The sequence below is a fragment of the Coregonus lavaretus genome (genome assembly GCF_964263955.1).
Source record: "Coregonus lavaretus genome assembly, chromosome: 10".
Lineage (NCBI taxonomy): Eukaryota > Metazoa > Chordata > Actinopteri > Salmoniformes > Salmonidae > Coregonus > Coregonus lavaretus.
The window spans coordinates 58,304,048-58,322,119 of record NC_139997.1 but is presented as its reverse complement, the minus strand read 5'-3'; the positions used below and the strand labels follow the sequence as shown (position 1 = coordinate 58,322,119).

Here is an 18,072-nt window from a genome sequence, read left to right as displayed (position 1 = left end):
ATATCATATAAAGTCACCCTGTCATCTGTTATAATAATCTTCTGACCTTCAACACAGGTCAGGTTGTTAACCATCCAATAAAACAATGCCTCTAAATGCAAATATTCTGAAAACAATGACTTTCCAATCAAATATATTGACATTGGTCATCCATTAAACCGATCACACTCATTGAAACAACCATTCTTGATTGGGGAAATTATTTATCAGCAGATGATCAAATTCTCCATACGAAATCTTCAGCAATCACATATCTTAGATGCACTTCACAATCTAAATTTGGCATTCATTTAGAGTCTACATTTTAGACAATGGTATTTCAGTATTAGGTGAAGGTGAAGAATGGCATGTCCATTACACAACAGACACCCTGTTTAATTCCTGCCCACCTCACACAGCCTCAATCCTTCAGTTGCTCTGGACTATACACAAGAATGGAAGAGAACTGATACATTCCATTCCAATCCATCCACAACGTTTGCCAATGTATCAAAAACCTGAGTGTTCAAACCAATCTCTACTATCTCCATGCATAGTATTATCTATTTACGAGTAGAACTACCGGACATGGTTTAACAGGGAATTGTGCACAGTGCTCCAAATTTAACAGGCTAAATGAAGTGACCAACCTCACAATAAACTTTGACCAGAGATCAATGCATCTTCCTTTGGAGCTGCCAGTTAATGTACATTACAGCAGCAGCAAACCATGCATCAGGTAATAAAGAGTGACTGAAGTTGAAACAGCAGATATTTGCGAATTAAAGACATTCAATTCACTCCTTCTACACCACCTCAACTGACAGACGCCATATCGTATTAACCCAGCCACACATACACACAAAAACCTATGCAAAGTGGCTCCTCTATGCAAAAGCAACAGCTGCTTATCATATGTCTAATTAAATACTGTGATATAATATCTAAATATTTCAATATGTCAGCAGAAAATATGTACATGTGGCGTTGATGGTATATACAAGTAACTGCCAAAATAAAGGAAACACCAACATAGTGTCTTAATAGGGCATTGGGCGACCACGAGCCGCCAGAACAGCTTCAATGTACCTTGGCATAGATTTTACAAGTGTCTGGAACTCGGTTGGAGGGATGCGACACCATTCTTCCATGCGAAATTCCATCATTTAGTGTTTTGTTGATTGTGGTGGAAAACGAGATCTCAGGCGCTGCTCCAGAATCTCCCATAAGTGTTCAATTGGGTTGAGATCTGGTGACACGTGCGCACACCCACACACACGCTCGCTCATTTGGGACCCCTCTTTCAAAGTCACTGAAATCCCTTCTTCTAGCCATGGTACCCAAAATAATGGGCAACTGGGCATTTCTATACATGACCGACCCTAAGCATGATGTGATGTTAATTGCTTAATTAAGAGTTAGTGATATCCGGAATCTTTGGGATGTCCCTACTCTAAACCATTTTCAATTTCAACTTCAATGGGATAAGGACGGACCAAGGATCCCGGATAGAAAGGACCCTTAATTAACTCAGGAACCACTCCTGTGTAGAAGGACCTGCTTTCAATATACTTTGTACCCCTCATTTACTCAAGTGTTTCCTTTATTTTGTCAGTTACCTGTATGTCCTGTTTTTTAAGCAAGTGACAAAGAGCCAATAAGTTAGACCAGGTGCCAATATTTAAATATATACAGCTAATTTAAGTCAGTTGTTAAATATATTTGTTTGAAGAAATAACCGTGCCATCCTACTTCTGTGAGTTAATCTATGCTGCTAAGAAACAGGCAAATATTTATAATGAGTGTTTGAACTCAATCATGATGAGACCTCATTTCTGGTTGTGTAGCAAATATGTGGCAACAGGCAATGATTAGGCAATAGCTAGAATAGAGAAAAAAAATTAAGAAAGAATGTCAGCTTGTAACTACATTTGCAGGAGCTTTAGTTTGTAACTTCAGTCACAGACGGGTTAGCTGACGTCACGCTTCAATGGGGAAGAAGGCCATGTGTTGTGATTCTGGATGGCAAGAGAGCTATAAAAAGTGACAATAAGCTGCCATGTGGGGAATCGTATGGGGCTAGTTTCAGCTAGTTTTATCTTGTTCTTGATACCATGTCTTGTTTTGACTGATGTCATGTCTATGCAAATATGATTCAAATTCACTAGCTAGCTAACCAACGACTGTGACAATGTATTTGAGAGACAACGCGTGCTCATTGTGCAAATGTATTTATGTTTTCAATAAACATTGGAGACTAACTATAGTTTACATGTCAACAATCTAAGGCAACCCCGTCTGTTTTGCCCCATTTTGTTGCTAAACAACCAATCCACCTATATGCCAGAGGAATCTAGCTCTTTTGTCGTTCAGCAGACGTCTACTCTAATAAAACATGCTGCTTGTCCATGAAGAGGTAGAAGAAATCACTCAGAAGAACCCTAACCCAGACCCCTCTCTCTTTCAGACCTGTCCAAATGCTAAATGTTCTGCCTTGGACTGGAACACAAGGAGTGCTGAAGAGTCTTTCTATGCTGTGAATCTTTGTGTAAACAAAAACTAGCGATTCAGCAAACAGGAAAGGGTAGAATGTCAATCTTCTTCGCACCATGCTTCCATCCAGTTGTATTGTCACTGGGTTGGGGGTGAGGGGGGAACAGGTGTGTCACTGGTAAGCTAGGTTTGGCTCTACCGTAGTCTCTTGTCACTCCAGAGTTCTGTCCAATCAGAGGCTAGCTCTTGGTGGGGCGGAGCTTCCGGCGGAAGTACTCAGGTGCGGCCTCAACCAGCCAATCAGCATCCACCAGACACAGGTCTCTCATGTAGCACTTGGAGGTGTGCAGGAGCTCATTGAAGACCACGTAGGCGGGCTTGGCCTGGAAGAGGACAGAGGAGGGGTGGATGGCTACAGGCTGGTGGGTGTCCAGGGCCATGTAGCTGCCATCTGGCTGCAACTCTGCAGCGTTTACAAACAGACCGTGGGCCAGACAGCGACGCACGCTCCCCGTGTCCGACCCACACGACTCCAGCTTCATGCTCAGCTGGAACACAGAGGAGAGAATGAGATGGGCATTGTATGAAAAGAGCTAGATCATATGTATATACACAATGGATTTGTTCAGGTGAAAGATATCAATGTATGAGTTCATCAGCAAGACCTTAAAAGTTTAAACATTGCAGCAAACACATTTGGAAGCATACATTGCAGTGTGCAGATTCCCCTCTTTTGCTGATGAACAGCAATTTTGAGAGAACTGGTTACTTGTGGTGTTATGGATTTGTTTCGGTACCTTGAGGCAGATATCTCGTAGCTGTGCACGGACCTCTCCAACCATGCTCATGTTCCTGCTGTTGACAAAGTTCTCCCGACACCACTCCTACAACACGGAACACACATCAGAGCCTGTGCTGAATCTACACCATCTATAAATGATAACACTGCACAAAGAACATAGGGGCCGGTTTCTCAGACCCAGATTAAGACTACTTCTGGGCTAAAAACAATGCTCAATAGAGAACCTCTATTGAAACTGCATTTATGCCTGGGAATTTAACTCTATACAGTGCATTCGGAAAGTATTCAGACCCCTTCCCCTTTTCCACATTTTGTTACATTGCAGCCTTATTATAAAATTGATTAAATTAAAATGTCAATCTACACACAATACCCCATAATGACAACGTGAACAGGTTTATAGACATTTTTGCCAATTTATGAAAAAATAAAAACTGAAATACCTTATTTACATAAGTATTCAGACCCTTTGCTACGAGAGACAAAATTAAGCTCAGGTGCATCCTGTTTCCATTGATCATCCTTGAGATGTTTCTACAACTTGATTGGAGTCCACCTGTGGAAAATTCAATTGATTGGACATGATTTGGAAAGGCACACACCTGTCTATATAAAGTTCCCACAGTTGACAGTGCATGTCAGAGCAAAAACCAAGCCATGAGGTCGAAGGAATTGTCTGTAGAGCTCCGAGACAGGATTGTGTCGAGGCACAGATCTGGGGAAGAGTACCAAAAAATGTCTGCAGCATTGAAGGTCACCAAGAACACAGTGGCCTCCATCATTCTTAAAATGGAAGAAGTTTGGAACCACCAAGACTCTTCCTAGAGCTGGCCGCCCGGCCAAACTGAGCAATCGGGGGAGAAGGGCCTTGGTCAGGGAGGTGACCAAGAACCTGATGGTCACTCTGACAGAGCTCCAGAGTTCCTCTGTGGAGATGGAAGAACCTTCCAGAAGGACAACCATCTCTGCAGCATTCCACCAATCAGGCCTTTATGGTAGAGTGGCCAGACGGAAGCCACTCCTCAGTAAAAGGCACATGACAGCCCGCTTGGAGTTTGCCAAAAGGCACCTAAAGACTCTCAGACCATGAGAAAAAAGATTCTCTGATCTGATGAAACCAAGATTGAGTTCTTTGGCCTGAATGCCAAGCGTCACGTCTAGAGGAAACCTGGCACCATCCCTACGGTGAAGCATGGTGGTGGCAGCATCATGCTGCGGGGATGTTTTTCAGCGGCAGGGATTGGGAGACTAGTCAGGATCGAGGGAAAGATGAACGGAGCAAAGTATAGAGATCGTTGATGAAAACCTGCTCCAGAGCGCTCAGGACCTCAGACTGGGCCGAAGGTTCACCTTCCAACAGGACAACGACCCCAAGCACAAACGCAAGACAACGCAGGAGTGGCTTCGGGACAGACAAGTCTTTGAATGTCCTTGATTGGCCCAGCCAGAGCCCGGCCTTGAACCTGATTGAACAGCTCTGTAGAGACCTGAAAATAGCTGTGCAGCGACGCTCCCCATCCAACCTGACAGAGCTTGAGAGGATGTGCAGAGAAGAATGGGAGAAACTCCAAATACAGGTGTGCCAAGCTTGTAGCGTCATACCCAAGAAGACTCAAGGCTAAAAACGCTGCCAAAGGTGCTTCAACAAAGTACTGAGTAAAAGGTCTGAATACTTATGTAAATGTGATATTTCCGTTTTTTATTTTGAATACATTTTCAAAAGAAATTAGACGTGTTTGTGCTTTGTCATTATGGGGTACTTTGTGTAGATTGACGAGGGGAAAAAAACTATTCAAATCCATTTAAGAATAAGGCTGTAATGTAACAAAATGTGGAAAAAGTCAAGGGGTCTGAATACTTTCCGAATGCACTGTATGTCCAGAGGTACTGTATACAGCTGATCCTAGATTGTATAGAGACTCCCACAGGCTTCTTCTTCCTAGAGTGATCCACTGACCTTGTTGGCGTTCACTTTCTTGAAGGCTCTGTAGATGTTGAGCAGGGTCAAGTGATCTCCCTCGCTGGTGGTGAACTTCTTGCGTGCGGCAAGACACTCCTCTCGGCGTGCGGGGGGGTTGTAGAGCACCGTGTCCACCGACAGCAGAGACACGATGGTCAGCACCTCCTCAGAACACTGGAAGTCTGGCGACAGCAGGATGGTCTGTAGACGAGAGAGAGAGAGAGATACAGCGAGGGAGAACGTGTTAACACATTATTTATTGTTGCTCATGGATCAATACAAACAACCTCCAATAAAAAGGCCCCTTTCCTGTGTGTCTGTGTCTTACCTTGGCATAGCGTGGCTCCAGGGGGAAGCTGGCCATCTTCTTGCCCAGAGGAGTGAGGGTGACCTGCTCATCTTTCCTCTCCACAGCCCCTAGCAGATGCAGCTGCTCCACCGCCGTACGCATCGCCTCTGAACAGTCATATTAACATTACGTTACTACAGCCTACTCTGAACTGTCACATCACACCCACAACATTACGTTATTACAACCAACTCTGACCAAACACGTCGACCACATGACACTATTACAACAAGATGAATGCAATAACTAAATGTACGTCGCTCTGGATAACAGTCTGCTAAATGACTAAAATGTAAATGTAATTACAGTTGTACAACTAACTCCTATATGAGTCTACATATCAGTGGATTCATTGAATACCCATTTTAATGGATTACAACACTTCTGAAGACGTTAACATCACAGTGAACACACAGCAGACCTGAGACCGGAGGACAGACTGCTTACCAGGAGAAGGCTTAGACATGAAGTCAAAGTTCATCACGTCAGGAATCCCCAGAGCCAGAAGCTGCAGCATGACACTGGCCAGGTTACACCTACAGAGGAGAACACAGGAGCAGAACAGTTACCCCTGCAGAGGAGAGAACAGAGGAGCAGAACACTCACTCATAATGACTTAGAGATGTAACAACTTATGCTGCAGCAAGAACTGGGTGGTGTTCATTAGGGCAATGAAAACGAGCGTTTCTTATTAGACATGTTAAGGTACCTCACCATTTCGTGCCTACTGAAAATGACCCTGTTCTCTTTTAACCGGTGAACAGTGACAGTAACTAGATTTGCTTCGGCTTCTCATTTGCTCTATACACACACCTGTCCACCTAATCTAAGCCATGGTGGTCCTACCCACCTCTGTATCTCAGGCACGGTCATGGGGATGAGGTTGTCAAACTCGTCCTCGGTGTAGAGACGGTAGACAGAGCCTGAGTCCTCTCTGCCAGCCCTGCCCGCCCTCTGCCACGCCTGGGCTTTAGATACGCGCTGTACTGCTAACACCTCCAGACCACTCTCTGGGGGCAGACAGAAACACATTACAAATAATGAGTAACACAACTAAAATAAGTCTGTAGACTTTATTATATATGTTTTTATCTTCAATGATTTTTAAACGTGTAATTTTGTTTTATCATAGTTGAAAAATCATATTTCGAAAATATTGAATTTTATTTGATAATTCGAGTTAATTCATGTATGTATTCACACTCACACCAGGGCCACAGACCTGAGTGACACGCAAGTAGAGAAACAGAATTTAAAAAGCATTGTGTACAGTCAGTGAGGAATCTCACCTGGGTTGAAGCGTTTCGCTTTCACCATGCCTGTATCAATTACGTATTTGATCCCCGAGATGGTGATCGACGTCTCAGCAATGTTGGTTGAGAGAATTACTTTCCTACAACCCTGGCAAAACAATACAGTTGCTTGAGGAGACCATGTATCACATGTATACAGTGCCTTCAGAAAGTATTCATACCCCTTTACTTATTTCCACATTGTTGTTATAGCCTGAATTCAAAATTAAAACATAACTCCACTTTGACATGAGGTATTTTTATTTTTTTAATTTATTTTTATTTAACCTTTATTTAACCAGGTAAGCCAGTTGAGAACAAGTTCTCATTTATAACTGCGACCTGGCCAAGATAAAGCAAAGCAGTGCGATAAAAACAACACAGAGTTACACATGGGATAAAACAAAAACCTACAGTCAATAACACAATAGAAAATCTATATACAGTGTGTGCAAATGTAGTAAGTTATGGAGGTAAGGCAATAAATAGGCCATAGTGCAAAATAATTACAATTTAGTATTAACACTGGAGTGATAGATGTGCAGAAGATGATGTGCAAATAGAGATACTGGGGTGCAAATGAGCAAAATAAATAACAATATGGGGATGAGGTAGTTGGGTGGGCTAATTACAGATGGGCTGTGTACAGGTGCAGTGATCGGTAAGCTGCTCTGACAACTGACACCTAAAGTTAGTGAGGGAGATAAGTGTCTCCAGCTTCAGATATTTTTGCAGTTCGTTCCAGTCATTGGCAGCAGAGAACTGGAAGGAATGGCGGCCAAAGGAGGTGTTGGCTTTGGGGATGACCAGTGAGATATACCTGCTGGAGCGCATACTACGGGTGGGTGTTGCTATGGTGACCAATGAGCTAAGATAAGGCGAGGATTTGCCTAGAAGTGATTTATAGATGACCTGGAGCCAGTGGGTTTGGCGACGAATATGTAGTGAGGGCCAGCCAACGAGAGCGTACAGGTCACAATGGTGGGTAGTATATGGGGCTTTGGTGACAAAATGGATGGCACTGTGATAGACTACATCCAAAATCCGGAGTAGAGTGTTGGAAGCTATTTTGTAAATGACATTGCCGAAGTCAAGGATTGGTAGGATAGTCTGTTTTACGAGGGCATGTTTGGCAGCATGAGTGAAGGAGGCTTTGTTGCGAAATAGGAAGCCGATTCTAGATTTAACTTTGGATTGGAGATGCATAATGTGAGTCTGGAAGGAGAGTTTACGGTCTAACCAGACACCTAGGTATTTGTAGTTGTCCACATATTCTAAGTCAGACCCGCCGAGAGTAATGATTCTAGTCGGGCGGGCGGGTGCAAGCAGCGTTCAATTGAAGAGCATGCATTTAGTTTTACTAGCGTTTAAGAGCAGTTGGAAGCCACGGAAGGAGTGTTGTATGGCATTGAAGCTTGTTTGGAGGTTTGTTAACACAGTGTCCAGTGAAGGGCCAGATGTATACAAAATGGTGTTGTCTGCGTAGAGGTGGATCTGAGAGTCACCAGCAGCAAGAGCGACATCATTGATATACACAAAGAATAGAGTCGGCCCAGATTTGAACCCTGTGGCACCCCCATAGAGAATGCCAGAGGTCCAGACAACAGGCCCTCCGATTTGACACATTGAACTCTATCTGAGAAGTAGTTGGTGAACCAGGCGAGGCAGTCATTTGGTGAACCAGGCGAGGCAGTCATTTGAGAAACCAAGGCTATTTAGTCTGCCAATAAGAATGCGGTGATTGACAGAGTCAAAAGCCTTTGCCAGGTTGGTATTGTGTGTAGGCCATTGAAACAACATCTCAATTTAATCAATTTTAAATTCAGGCTGTAACGCAACAAAATGTGGAAAAAGTCAAGGGGTGTGAATACTTTCTGAAGGCACTGTAGATGACAGCAGGACATGGAGGGGCATGTAGGTGTAGCCTACCTTAGGTGCGGGCTGGAAGACCCTGAGCTGCTGAGCAGGGGGCAGGGAGGCGTACAGGGGGATGACGGTCATGGGACCACAGCCGTCAGGGAGGTGCTTGGCGATGTCACGGCAGGTACGGGCCAGCGCCTCTATCTCCTCCTGACCCGTCATGAACACCAGGATGTCATGTGACGCAGGGGCTTCCTGTTTAGAATGGACGCATCACAACCACATCCTGTCTGTTATCAAATGCTGATTTGGAATCATGTCTCTAACTTGTTTACAGAAAGGTATGATTCATGTTAGTTATAAGGTTGAGTAGTGATAGGAGTAGTAGCCTGGTTAACAAAGACTGAACTAGTGAGTGCAGCGTTCAGTCTGGTTTAACCAGGCCAGGTGTCTGGGCCATCTTTAACTGAATCAACTCTTTCTACATGAGACGTTTCTCTTCAGCTAAAGCACTGTGTCCACCCAGCAACCAGGCCAGCCAGAGCACACCTACGTACCTGATGGATCTGGAAGACTGAGACCAGTGCAGCCTGCAGATAGTCAGACTGGGGCTGCTTGGTGTAGTAGACCTGGATGGGGTGCTGCCTGCCCTCCAGGTACAGCACAGGAGACTTGTTGAAGTACTGAGAGAAGAGGTCCACATCCATGGTGGCTGACATCACGATCACCTAGAATGGTACGTTGAAGAGACAATATATCAGATGTATTTATAAAGTGCTTTTACAGTAAGAACAAGACTTCAAGCCACCAGTCTTAAGGTGGTCTTGGCAGAGTATTGTTGACATTGTACATCTGTACTTTGGGTGCTTTGAAGAAGAATGGAACATCAGCCGGGGGGGTGGGGTGAGGGCACACACACACACTTATGTTAATAAACACAACCAGCCTATGACAAACATTTTCTATGTAGCCTAACGTTAGTGACCTAGCCTGAAATTCAAAGTGATATGTTCTGTTTCACCATTGTTTCAGATCATATCAGTTTGGATTCCAGGCTACTGAGTCTAGTAGTGACCTACCTTGAGGGGGATCTTGTTCTGTTCTCTACGTTTGCGCTGGGCAGCCTTCACCACTCCAAACAACACGTCAGTGTGCACCGTGCGCTCGTGAGCCTCATCCAGCACCACCACAGTGTAGCGCAGCAGTAATGGGTCTCCTATGGCCTCCCGCAGGAGCATACCGTCTGTCATGAACTTTAGCTTTGTCTCTGAGGAGGTGACATCCTCGAATCGCACCGTGTAGCCAACCTGAAGAGCATGATTGAATTTCCTGTTAGGCCTATCTTGATTGTTTGGTAATGGTAACAGTCCATTCCCATATATGCAGCCCTGCTGCTGCCCCTCGACCATTGATGATGATCTAGGCTGCGAGGGAAAGTACGCTAACCACATCACTGCTATTTGATGCGTGTTCAAAATGTGTCTGTTTTTTTTACCATAGAGTTTGACCACTGATTGTAATGTAAAAGGTTGTTTTTATGTACCAGCTTCCCCAGTTGAGTTCTCTTCTCCTCTGCCACCCTCGATGCCAGGGAGATAGCTGCCACTCGGCGGGGCTGTGTGACTGCAACTATGCCCTGTCGCCCGATGCCAGCTTCATACAAGTACTGAGGGATCTGGGTGGTCTTCCCAGAACCAGTCTCACCTGAGGGACAGGGCATCGCAAGACAATGGTTTGTCAGCTAGGTAGCTAACGTTCTAATAGTTGAAGGCAAAATCTACAGTATTTGCAACCACATGAACAAGAAAGTCAACGTTGTTAAATCAGGTGAACAGGTGAGTCCTGGGGTGTAGTCACTAGGAACCAAACAGAATCAAACTGAATGAAACAGGGAGAGCTTGGTGATTCAGTGGGTTGAAATATGAGACAAAATATATTTTTAAAGTCAGTATTAAACTGACTTTAAAACGCGGGTCTCTATGTTTGGCTGGCAATCAAGATGTGTTTGCTCATAACCTAAGGCATGTGCACAAGACGGAAGTACATGCACGTGATGCATGCATATTAACCAAAGTTTTGCAGGTGTTTACATGGTTTTGTGCGTGTGCCAGGTGATAGAAATTTCAACGACAGACCCGTGAGAGGAGTCTAGCTGCAGACATCTTCTCTCAGGCCAATCTCTCAGTTCTGTTTACGTTACGGCGAGGGAAGTAGCTAGCTAGCTAGTTAGGACATCGGTACACAGTGTCCCTCGCCCCACCTGCCGAGCACTGTTTTCTTGCAGTTCTGTTAACGTTACATCTGCTATTCAACGTATCAACAGATTACACATACATTTTAAGAGAAAACATTGCAAATAGATTATACTACAATGATGGCATAACCTAAACCAGGGGTGTCAAACATACAGCCTGTGGGACCCCCCCCCCCCCCTCCAATCTGGCCAGCGGGTGATTGTAGCAACAAAAAAAATAGTAATATGTTTAGTAAAAAAGTTGAGGGGGGGACGCTGGAACAAACTCAATATACTTTAAAATGACTAAAACCAAATCGAAATGGTGTAGAAATTATAAGGGACCTATATTCATACAGTTTCTAGACGGTCCAGCTCGCTAAGAATCACTAGACAGTAAGGGAGCATTGAAAATTCCAAAAATGATGGATAGAGGACTATTTTTAGCAAATTTGAAAGGCAAGGAAATATAACCAATTTTCAGTGCGGCCTTCCGGACCTCGTTGAAGAATGCCACCCCCGGGGCAAAATGAGTTCGACACCCATGGCCTAAACGAAAAAATTCCTTTTGACACACATTTTAAATCTCAAGAGACAATCTGGGGAAATCCAGAATATCAAAAGTGTCAGTTAAACACAAACATTAAGATCCCCGCTACAAAGCCTACAAGCTGTAAAACTACAGTAACATTAATTTTCATTCAACACCGAAAACTCGTCTCACCAGCAGGTGGCAGTATAGTCATATCATTGAGGGGCCTGGTGTTGGAGATGGGCCTGAGAGATAAAGGGCCTGAGCGATGATGTCTAAATTCGTTCCACTAGTAGGTGGCAATATATAGAGTGGCCTGAGAGATGATGGGCCTGCCACCAGAAAACGATCTAGCACGTTGGGGGCGATGAAACAAAGCGAAGTGGGCGAGGGGACCGTTGGGGCGACGCCAGCATTTGCGAGGGAGCGGGACCAAAGTTGGGGATAGCTGAACTCTTGTCAAGTACGCTGTGACATCGCGTTGCTATTGACCAATCGAAGCTCACTATAGTTTCCAGCCCCTTTTGGATTCAATAATGTCTATCTGCATACTGCGGTTGCTACATGCTGTGCCCACTACGCTTCACTTACTACATGCCGCGCCCACGGCCATTGAGGCTGCTAGCACTGTCTCTGGTCCACACTTCAGCACAGTAGGTGGTGGTAATGCACCAATGTCGGATGCCAACCACCGAAAAACCCTACCGAAGAAGGAGGCTGCTAGCTAGGGGCAACGGTACAGTGTCCCCCACCTACCAAGCACTGTTTTCCCACAGTTCTGTTAACGTTACGGCGAGGGAAGTACACTATATATACAAAAGTATGTGGACACCCCTTCATATTAGTGGATTCGGCTATTTCAGCAACACCCGTTGATGACATGTGTATAGTTGGTCAAATGTCTGCCCTGCTAGAGCTGCCCAGGTCAACGGTAAGTGCTGTTATTGTGATGTGGAAACATCTAGGAGCAACAACGGCTCAGCCGCGAAGTGGTAGGCCACACAAGCTCACAGAATGGGACTGCGGAGTGCTGAAGCACACTCGGTTGCAACACTCACTACCGAGTTCCAAATTAACGCTGGAAGCAACGTCAGCACAATAACTGTTCGTCAGGAGCTTCATAAAATGGGTTTCCATGGCCGAGCACAAGCCTAAGATCACCATGCGCAATGCCAAGTATCGGCTGGAGTGGTGTAAAGCTCGCCGCCATTGGACTGTGGAAATACATTCTCTGGAGTGATGAATCACCGCTCAAGGACATGTGTTCTGCTACAAAGATGTCTGAGGTTGCTGACTGGAGACAAGTTGCAAAACAACTAACACCTGACAACAGTGAAGCGCCATGGGGCTGGGACCAGCCTGAGCGCCAGCGATAGGCTGGGTAAGTTTAAACCACGCCTAGCCTATATTCTGACAGGCCCAGCAGGGAGCGGGAACTATCTCTGTCAGAGTATTTAAAGAAGAACTTATAACAAAAGCTCAGTTCTCTGTCTGCCCTGCGTGGTATTTCAGTGAGCCCGTATACGAACTCTCATACTTACCATTTAAACATTTGCATTAATAAAATACTAGTCTATTTTAGAAGACGTGTATTGACCTCTTTTTGTTCCTATACCAGATTTGAATTGACGCAACTTAACACTAGCTAGCAGCCTCACAATGGCAGTGGGCGCGGCATGTAGTAACGCAGTCTGCAGACAGAGCATTTTCACTGGATTGGCTGTTGATACCTAGCACTACCTAGCCTGCTTGCTAGCACCGACAGGAGGGCGAAGCTAGCGTGGCTATCCAATTAGTGGATCACTGCTGTGAGAGATGTCTGGAGTTAGACTATTGGTACAGGCGCTCTAGAAAGTCAGGTAAATAATATTTTTCTGTAGATATTTTGTCTCAAATTTCGACCCACACAGACAACCGGTAGAGTAAATTCAAATGTAATTTTATTCAACATTCTGGCTTGTAAGGAAACTTTCCACGTTTTTGCAGTGCTTTGTTTCAGACTGTATACCAACAATTGGTATCACAGTCTGATTTCTTAGGCAAAGGCATGGAGAGCATACAATTTGGAACTATGATGTCAGTCTACGGTAATTACATCCTTGCTATGATTTGATCTTTGCCGCTAATAAATAGGCAAAAAATCTAATCAAAGACCTGAGTCTGGAAAGCGGCTATGTTCATGTTTTGCACGCGTTTAGCTATGAACACTGAGAAGGGTGCAATTGCGGCCTGCAATTCGGGGCGTTCCTGCATCTGCAGGAACCCCACTTTATTATTCTATTGGTCAATTTTTAAGCTAGGGACAGGCGGGAGCGCTCCAGTCCAGTTGGTGGCGTTAATGCACAATAACGTTGGGTGCCAGCCGCCGAGAAACCCCACAGAAGAAGGGGCGGGGGTGTCAACGCCGGTAGCTAGCTAGCCATACACCGGTAGACAGTGTCCTTCGTCCCTGCCTGTCGGGCACGGTTTTCCCACAGTTCTGTTAACGACGGCGAGGGCAGGTGTTCGGCAGGAGGGAGCGAAGGACACTGTGCTTGCTTAGCCAGCTAGTCCGGTACACAGCAGGCGCTAGCGACAGTGTGCTAGCTAGCTAACTAGCAAACGGTGTCCCTAACTAGCAAGCTAGCTAGTTAACACACGGTGTCGCCCCAGCCTCCTGTGCTAGCCCCCGTGTGTTGAGAAAGGTTTTCTCCGGCACATGCTGGGATGGCCCGAATTGGAGGCTGCAGTTGCACACTATTGTGAACATTTACAATATCACCTGTGCTGTGTAACATTTTAGTCATTTAGCAGACGCTCTTATCCAGAGCGATTTACAGTTAATACATTCATCTTAAGATAGCTAGGTGGGACAACCACATATCAAAGGCATAGTAAGTACACTTTTCCTCAATAAAGTAGTTATAAACAAAGTCGAAGTTAAGGGAGGGGAGGGGGGGGGGGTCAAGTGGAAGTGTTGGTTCAGGAAAGTTTTTCTGGCGGGAGGGGTCGAGGTGAGGGGGATTATTGACTAGGTTGAGCCAACTTACCTATCAAGACAGCATTATGAAGCTGTCTAAGTTGGTTAATGAGTTGAGACTTCGCCTGGTAAATAGGAAGATTTTTCCTTTGCACGTCTATTGGTACCGATGCATTTCCCTTTCTAGGTAGCAGCATCCCAGGCTTCTTGTCGAGACGGAAAAAAGGAGACCCCGGCTTAAATTTCTTCGCCGGAGGATGATCGGGGTTGTGGGGCATGGTCTAGAAACACGCTATACAAAATAAACTTTCAGGCTTATTCTCAAAGCTTGTCCAAAAGGAAATTAAATTTAGCAAATACAGCCGAGCTACACAGATGTTGTTTACCTCATCGACACAGCTAAATCCTTCACACGTGGTACATTCCGTCGCAGGAGTTTGACGTCATTGGACCCTCTAACGGCGCCAGTGTACAATGACAATCGAGGCCTACACCTATCCTCCACGGCAGCCTTGCGTCAAATCAGCCTCATTACGCGCGCGAGATGGCGCTGCCGAGCAAGCTGAAACATCATTACGCAAGCAAACGCTGACTCGAGAGCGCAGAGGATGGGTATAGAACTGTATGCAAATTAACATGGTTCAAACGTGTTAAAAAATACATTTTAAAGCATCAAATTGTCCACCAATAATAGTCACGTCTTTGTCAAGTTTCACTTTCAATGTCTTGGCACCTTTGGGTTTCAATTTGTATTTTTTCTCGATTGGATTTTCAGTTGGGCGGGCTTAGAGGCGTGTCTAGAAACTTTAGATTGGTCACTTATGGCAGAGAGGAAGAGTAAGAGAGGTCCAACTCGGCGGAAATTCTGTCTCCTCCAGCAGGTGGCGTTTTTTCGTTGTTTCACCCACCAAGCAAGACATTTTTGTATGGTCAATGAGAGTGTCGAATATGGTCAACAAAAAATGAATGGCTTATTTGCTACGTGAGGTTTATAGCCTTTTGGACCTAGACTTGGCGCTCTGGTACCGCTTGCCGTGCGGTAGCAGAGAGAACAGTCTATGACTAGGGTGGCTGGAGTCTTTGATAATTTTTAGGGCCTTCCTCTGACACCGCCTGGTATAGAGGCCCTGGATGGCAGGAAGCTTGGCCCCAGTGATGTACTGGGCCGTACGCACTACCCTCTGTAGTGCCTTGCGATCGGAGGCCGAGCAGTTGCTATACCAGGCGGTGATGCAACCGGTCAGGATGCTCTCGATGGTGCAGCTGTATAACTTTTTGAGGATCTGAGGACCCATGCCAAATGTTTTCAGTCTCCTGAGGAGGAATAGGCTTTGTCGTGCCCTCTTCACGACTGTCTTGGTGTGTTTGGACCATGATAGTTTGTTGGTGATGTGGACACCAAGGAACATGAAGCTCTCAACCTGTTCCACTACAGCCCGTCGATGAGAATGGGGGCGTGCTCAGTCCTCTTTTTTTCCCCTGTAGTCCACAATCATCTCCTTTGTCTTGATCACGTTGCGGGAGAGGTTGTTATCCTGGCACCACACGGCCAGGTCTCTGACCTCCTCCCTATAGGCTGTATCATCGTTGTCGGTGATCAGGCCTCCCGCTGTTGTGTCATCGGCAAACTTAATGATGGTGTTGGAGTCGTGCCTGGCCATGCAGTCATGCGTGAACAGGGAGTACAGGAGGGGACTGAGCACACACCCCTGAGGGGCCCCCGTGTTGAGGATCAGCGTGGCAGATGTGTTGTTACCTACCCTTACCACCTGGGGGCGGCCCGTCAGGAAGTCCAGGATCCAGTTGCAGAGGGAATTGTTTAGTCCCAGGGTCCTTAGCTTAGTGATGAGCTTTGAGGGCACTATGGTGTTGAACGCTGAGCTGTAGTCAATGAATAGCATTCTCACGTAGGTGTTCCTCTTGTACAGGTGGGAAAGGGCGGTGTGGAGTGCAATAGAGATTGCATCATCTGTGGATCTGTTGGGGCAGTATGCAAATTGGAGTGGGTCTAGGGTTTCTGGGATACTGGTGTTGATGAGAGCCATGACCAGCCTTTCAAAGCACTTCATGGCTACAGACGTGAGTGCTATGGGTCGGTAGTCATTTAGGCAGGTTATCTTAGTGTTCTTGGGCACAGGGACTATGGTGGTCTGTTTGAAACATGTTGGTATTACAGACTCAGTCAGGGACAAGTTGAAAATGTCAGTGAAGACACTTGCCAGTTGGTCAGCGCATGCTCAGAGTACACGTCCTGGTAATCCATCTGGCCCTGCGGCCTTGTTAATGTTGACCTGCTTAAAAGTCTTAATCACATCGGCTACAGAGAGCGTGATCACATAGTAATCCGGAACAGCTGATGCTCTCATGCATGCTTCAGTGTTGCTTGCCTCGAAGCGAGCATAGAAGTGATTTATCTCGTCTGGTAGGCTTGTGTCACTGGGCAGCTCGCGGCTGTGCTTCCCTTTGTAGTCTGAAATAGTTTTCAAGCCCTGCCACATCCCACGAGCGTCAGAGCCGGTGTAGTACGATTCAATCGTATTGTTTTAATATTTTATATATATATATTTTTTCAAATCCTTTTTTCAAATATATTTCCCTTTATTACTTTCCAACCCCACCACCCCTTCCCTAGTGGAGTAAACTAGTGAACTACAATGCTTAGGCCTCTACTTCCAGCTTATACATACTATATACATTTTATGGACACAGTCAATTTTACAATAATTATATTTTGTTTGTTTTTACTCCTGAACTTCCTGTACCCTCAACCTCTCCAATCATTTTCATGATGTCCATCCGGTTTGCTTCTATATGCCCATATCTTTCTAACTGTGCTCTTTCACAAAGCTCTCAACCTATAACCTATATACTTATTATGGACACAGTATGCTTACATTATTAGTTATCTTGTTGTTGTTAGTTGTTAGTTCCATCCTTCAACTCCATTCAACACCACCCATCTATCTCTTAACACCATCCATATTGAATTTCTATTTGCCATATATTTTTCAACTGTACTGTGATGTTTTACAAAAGTTCTGAACCTTTCAATCTTAGTCCTGTATTGACTCTTTGCCTGTTTGATGGTTTGTCGGAGGGCATAGCGAGATTTCTTATAAGCGTCCAGAAAAGTTTGTAGGCAGTGTGCACATGGCCTGTCTTCTCTTGAGAGTCAGGTCTGCCTACGGCGGCCTCTCTCAATAGCAAGGCTATGCTCACTGAGTCTGTACATAGTCAAAGCGTTCCTTAATTTTGGGTCAGTCACAGTGGTCAGGTATTCTGCCACTGCGCACTCTCTGTTTAGGGCCAAATAGCATTCTAGTTTGCTCTGTTTTTTTGTTAATTCTTTCCAATGTTTCAAGTAATTATCTTTTTGTTTTCTCATGATTTGGTTGGGTCTAATTGTGTTGCTGTCCTGGGGCTCTGTGGGATCTGTTTGTGTTTGTGAACAGAGCCCCAGGACCAGCTTGCTTAGGGGACTCTTCACCAGGTTAATATCTCTGTAGGTGATGGCTTTGTTATGGAAGGTTTGGTGGTTGTAGAATTTTACAGCTCTTTTCTGGATTTTGATAATTGGCGGGAATCGGCCTAATTCTGCTCTGCATGCATTATT

At 45.2% G+C, this 18,072-nt stretch overlaps 1 protein-coding gene across 1 annotated transcript; it reads right to left on the bottom strand.

Moving 5' to 3' along the window:
- Window positions 1-2,194: 2,194 nt before the first annotated feature.
- On the bottom strand, window positions 2,195-14,890 carry LOC311136025 (ATP-dependent RNA helicase DHX33-like). Its single transcript, XM_084170089.1, has 12 exons — window positions 14,530-14,890; window positions 10,279-10,439; window positions 9,815-10,042; window positions 9,293-9,463; window positions 8,805-8,990; window positions 6,873-6,984; window positions 6,434-6,593; window positions 6,031-6,119; window positions 5,563-5,690; window positions 5,232-5,435; window positions 3,270-3,356; window positions 2,195-3,020 (listed from the first exon to the last, which is right to left on the bottom strand). Exons 1-12 carry the CDS (start codon window positions 14,735-14,737, stop codon window positions 2,712-2,714), a joined length of 2,043 nt encoding a protein of 680 aa, XP_084026215.1. The 5' UTR covers window positions 14,738-14,890; the 3' UTR covers window positions 2,195-2,711.
- Between the last annotated feature and the right edge of the window lie 3,182 nt (window positions 14,891-18,072).

Coding starts and splice junctions, on each gene's coding strand:
- LOC311136025 (XM_084170089.1), bottom strand. CDS start 14,737: ATGCCCCACAACCCCGATCATCCTCCGGCGAAGAAATTTAAGCCGGGG. Junction 6,594..6,872: donor AGCGAAACGCTTCAACCCAG/GTGAGATTCCTC, acceptor GTCTGCCCCCAG/AGAGTGGTCTGGAGGTGTTA. Junction 6,120..6,433: donor ACCGTGCCTGAGATACAGAG/GTGGGTAGGACC, acceptor TCTCCTCTGTAG/GTGTAACCTGGCCAGTGTCA.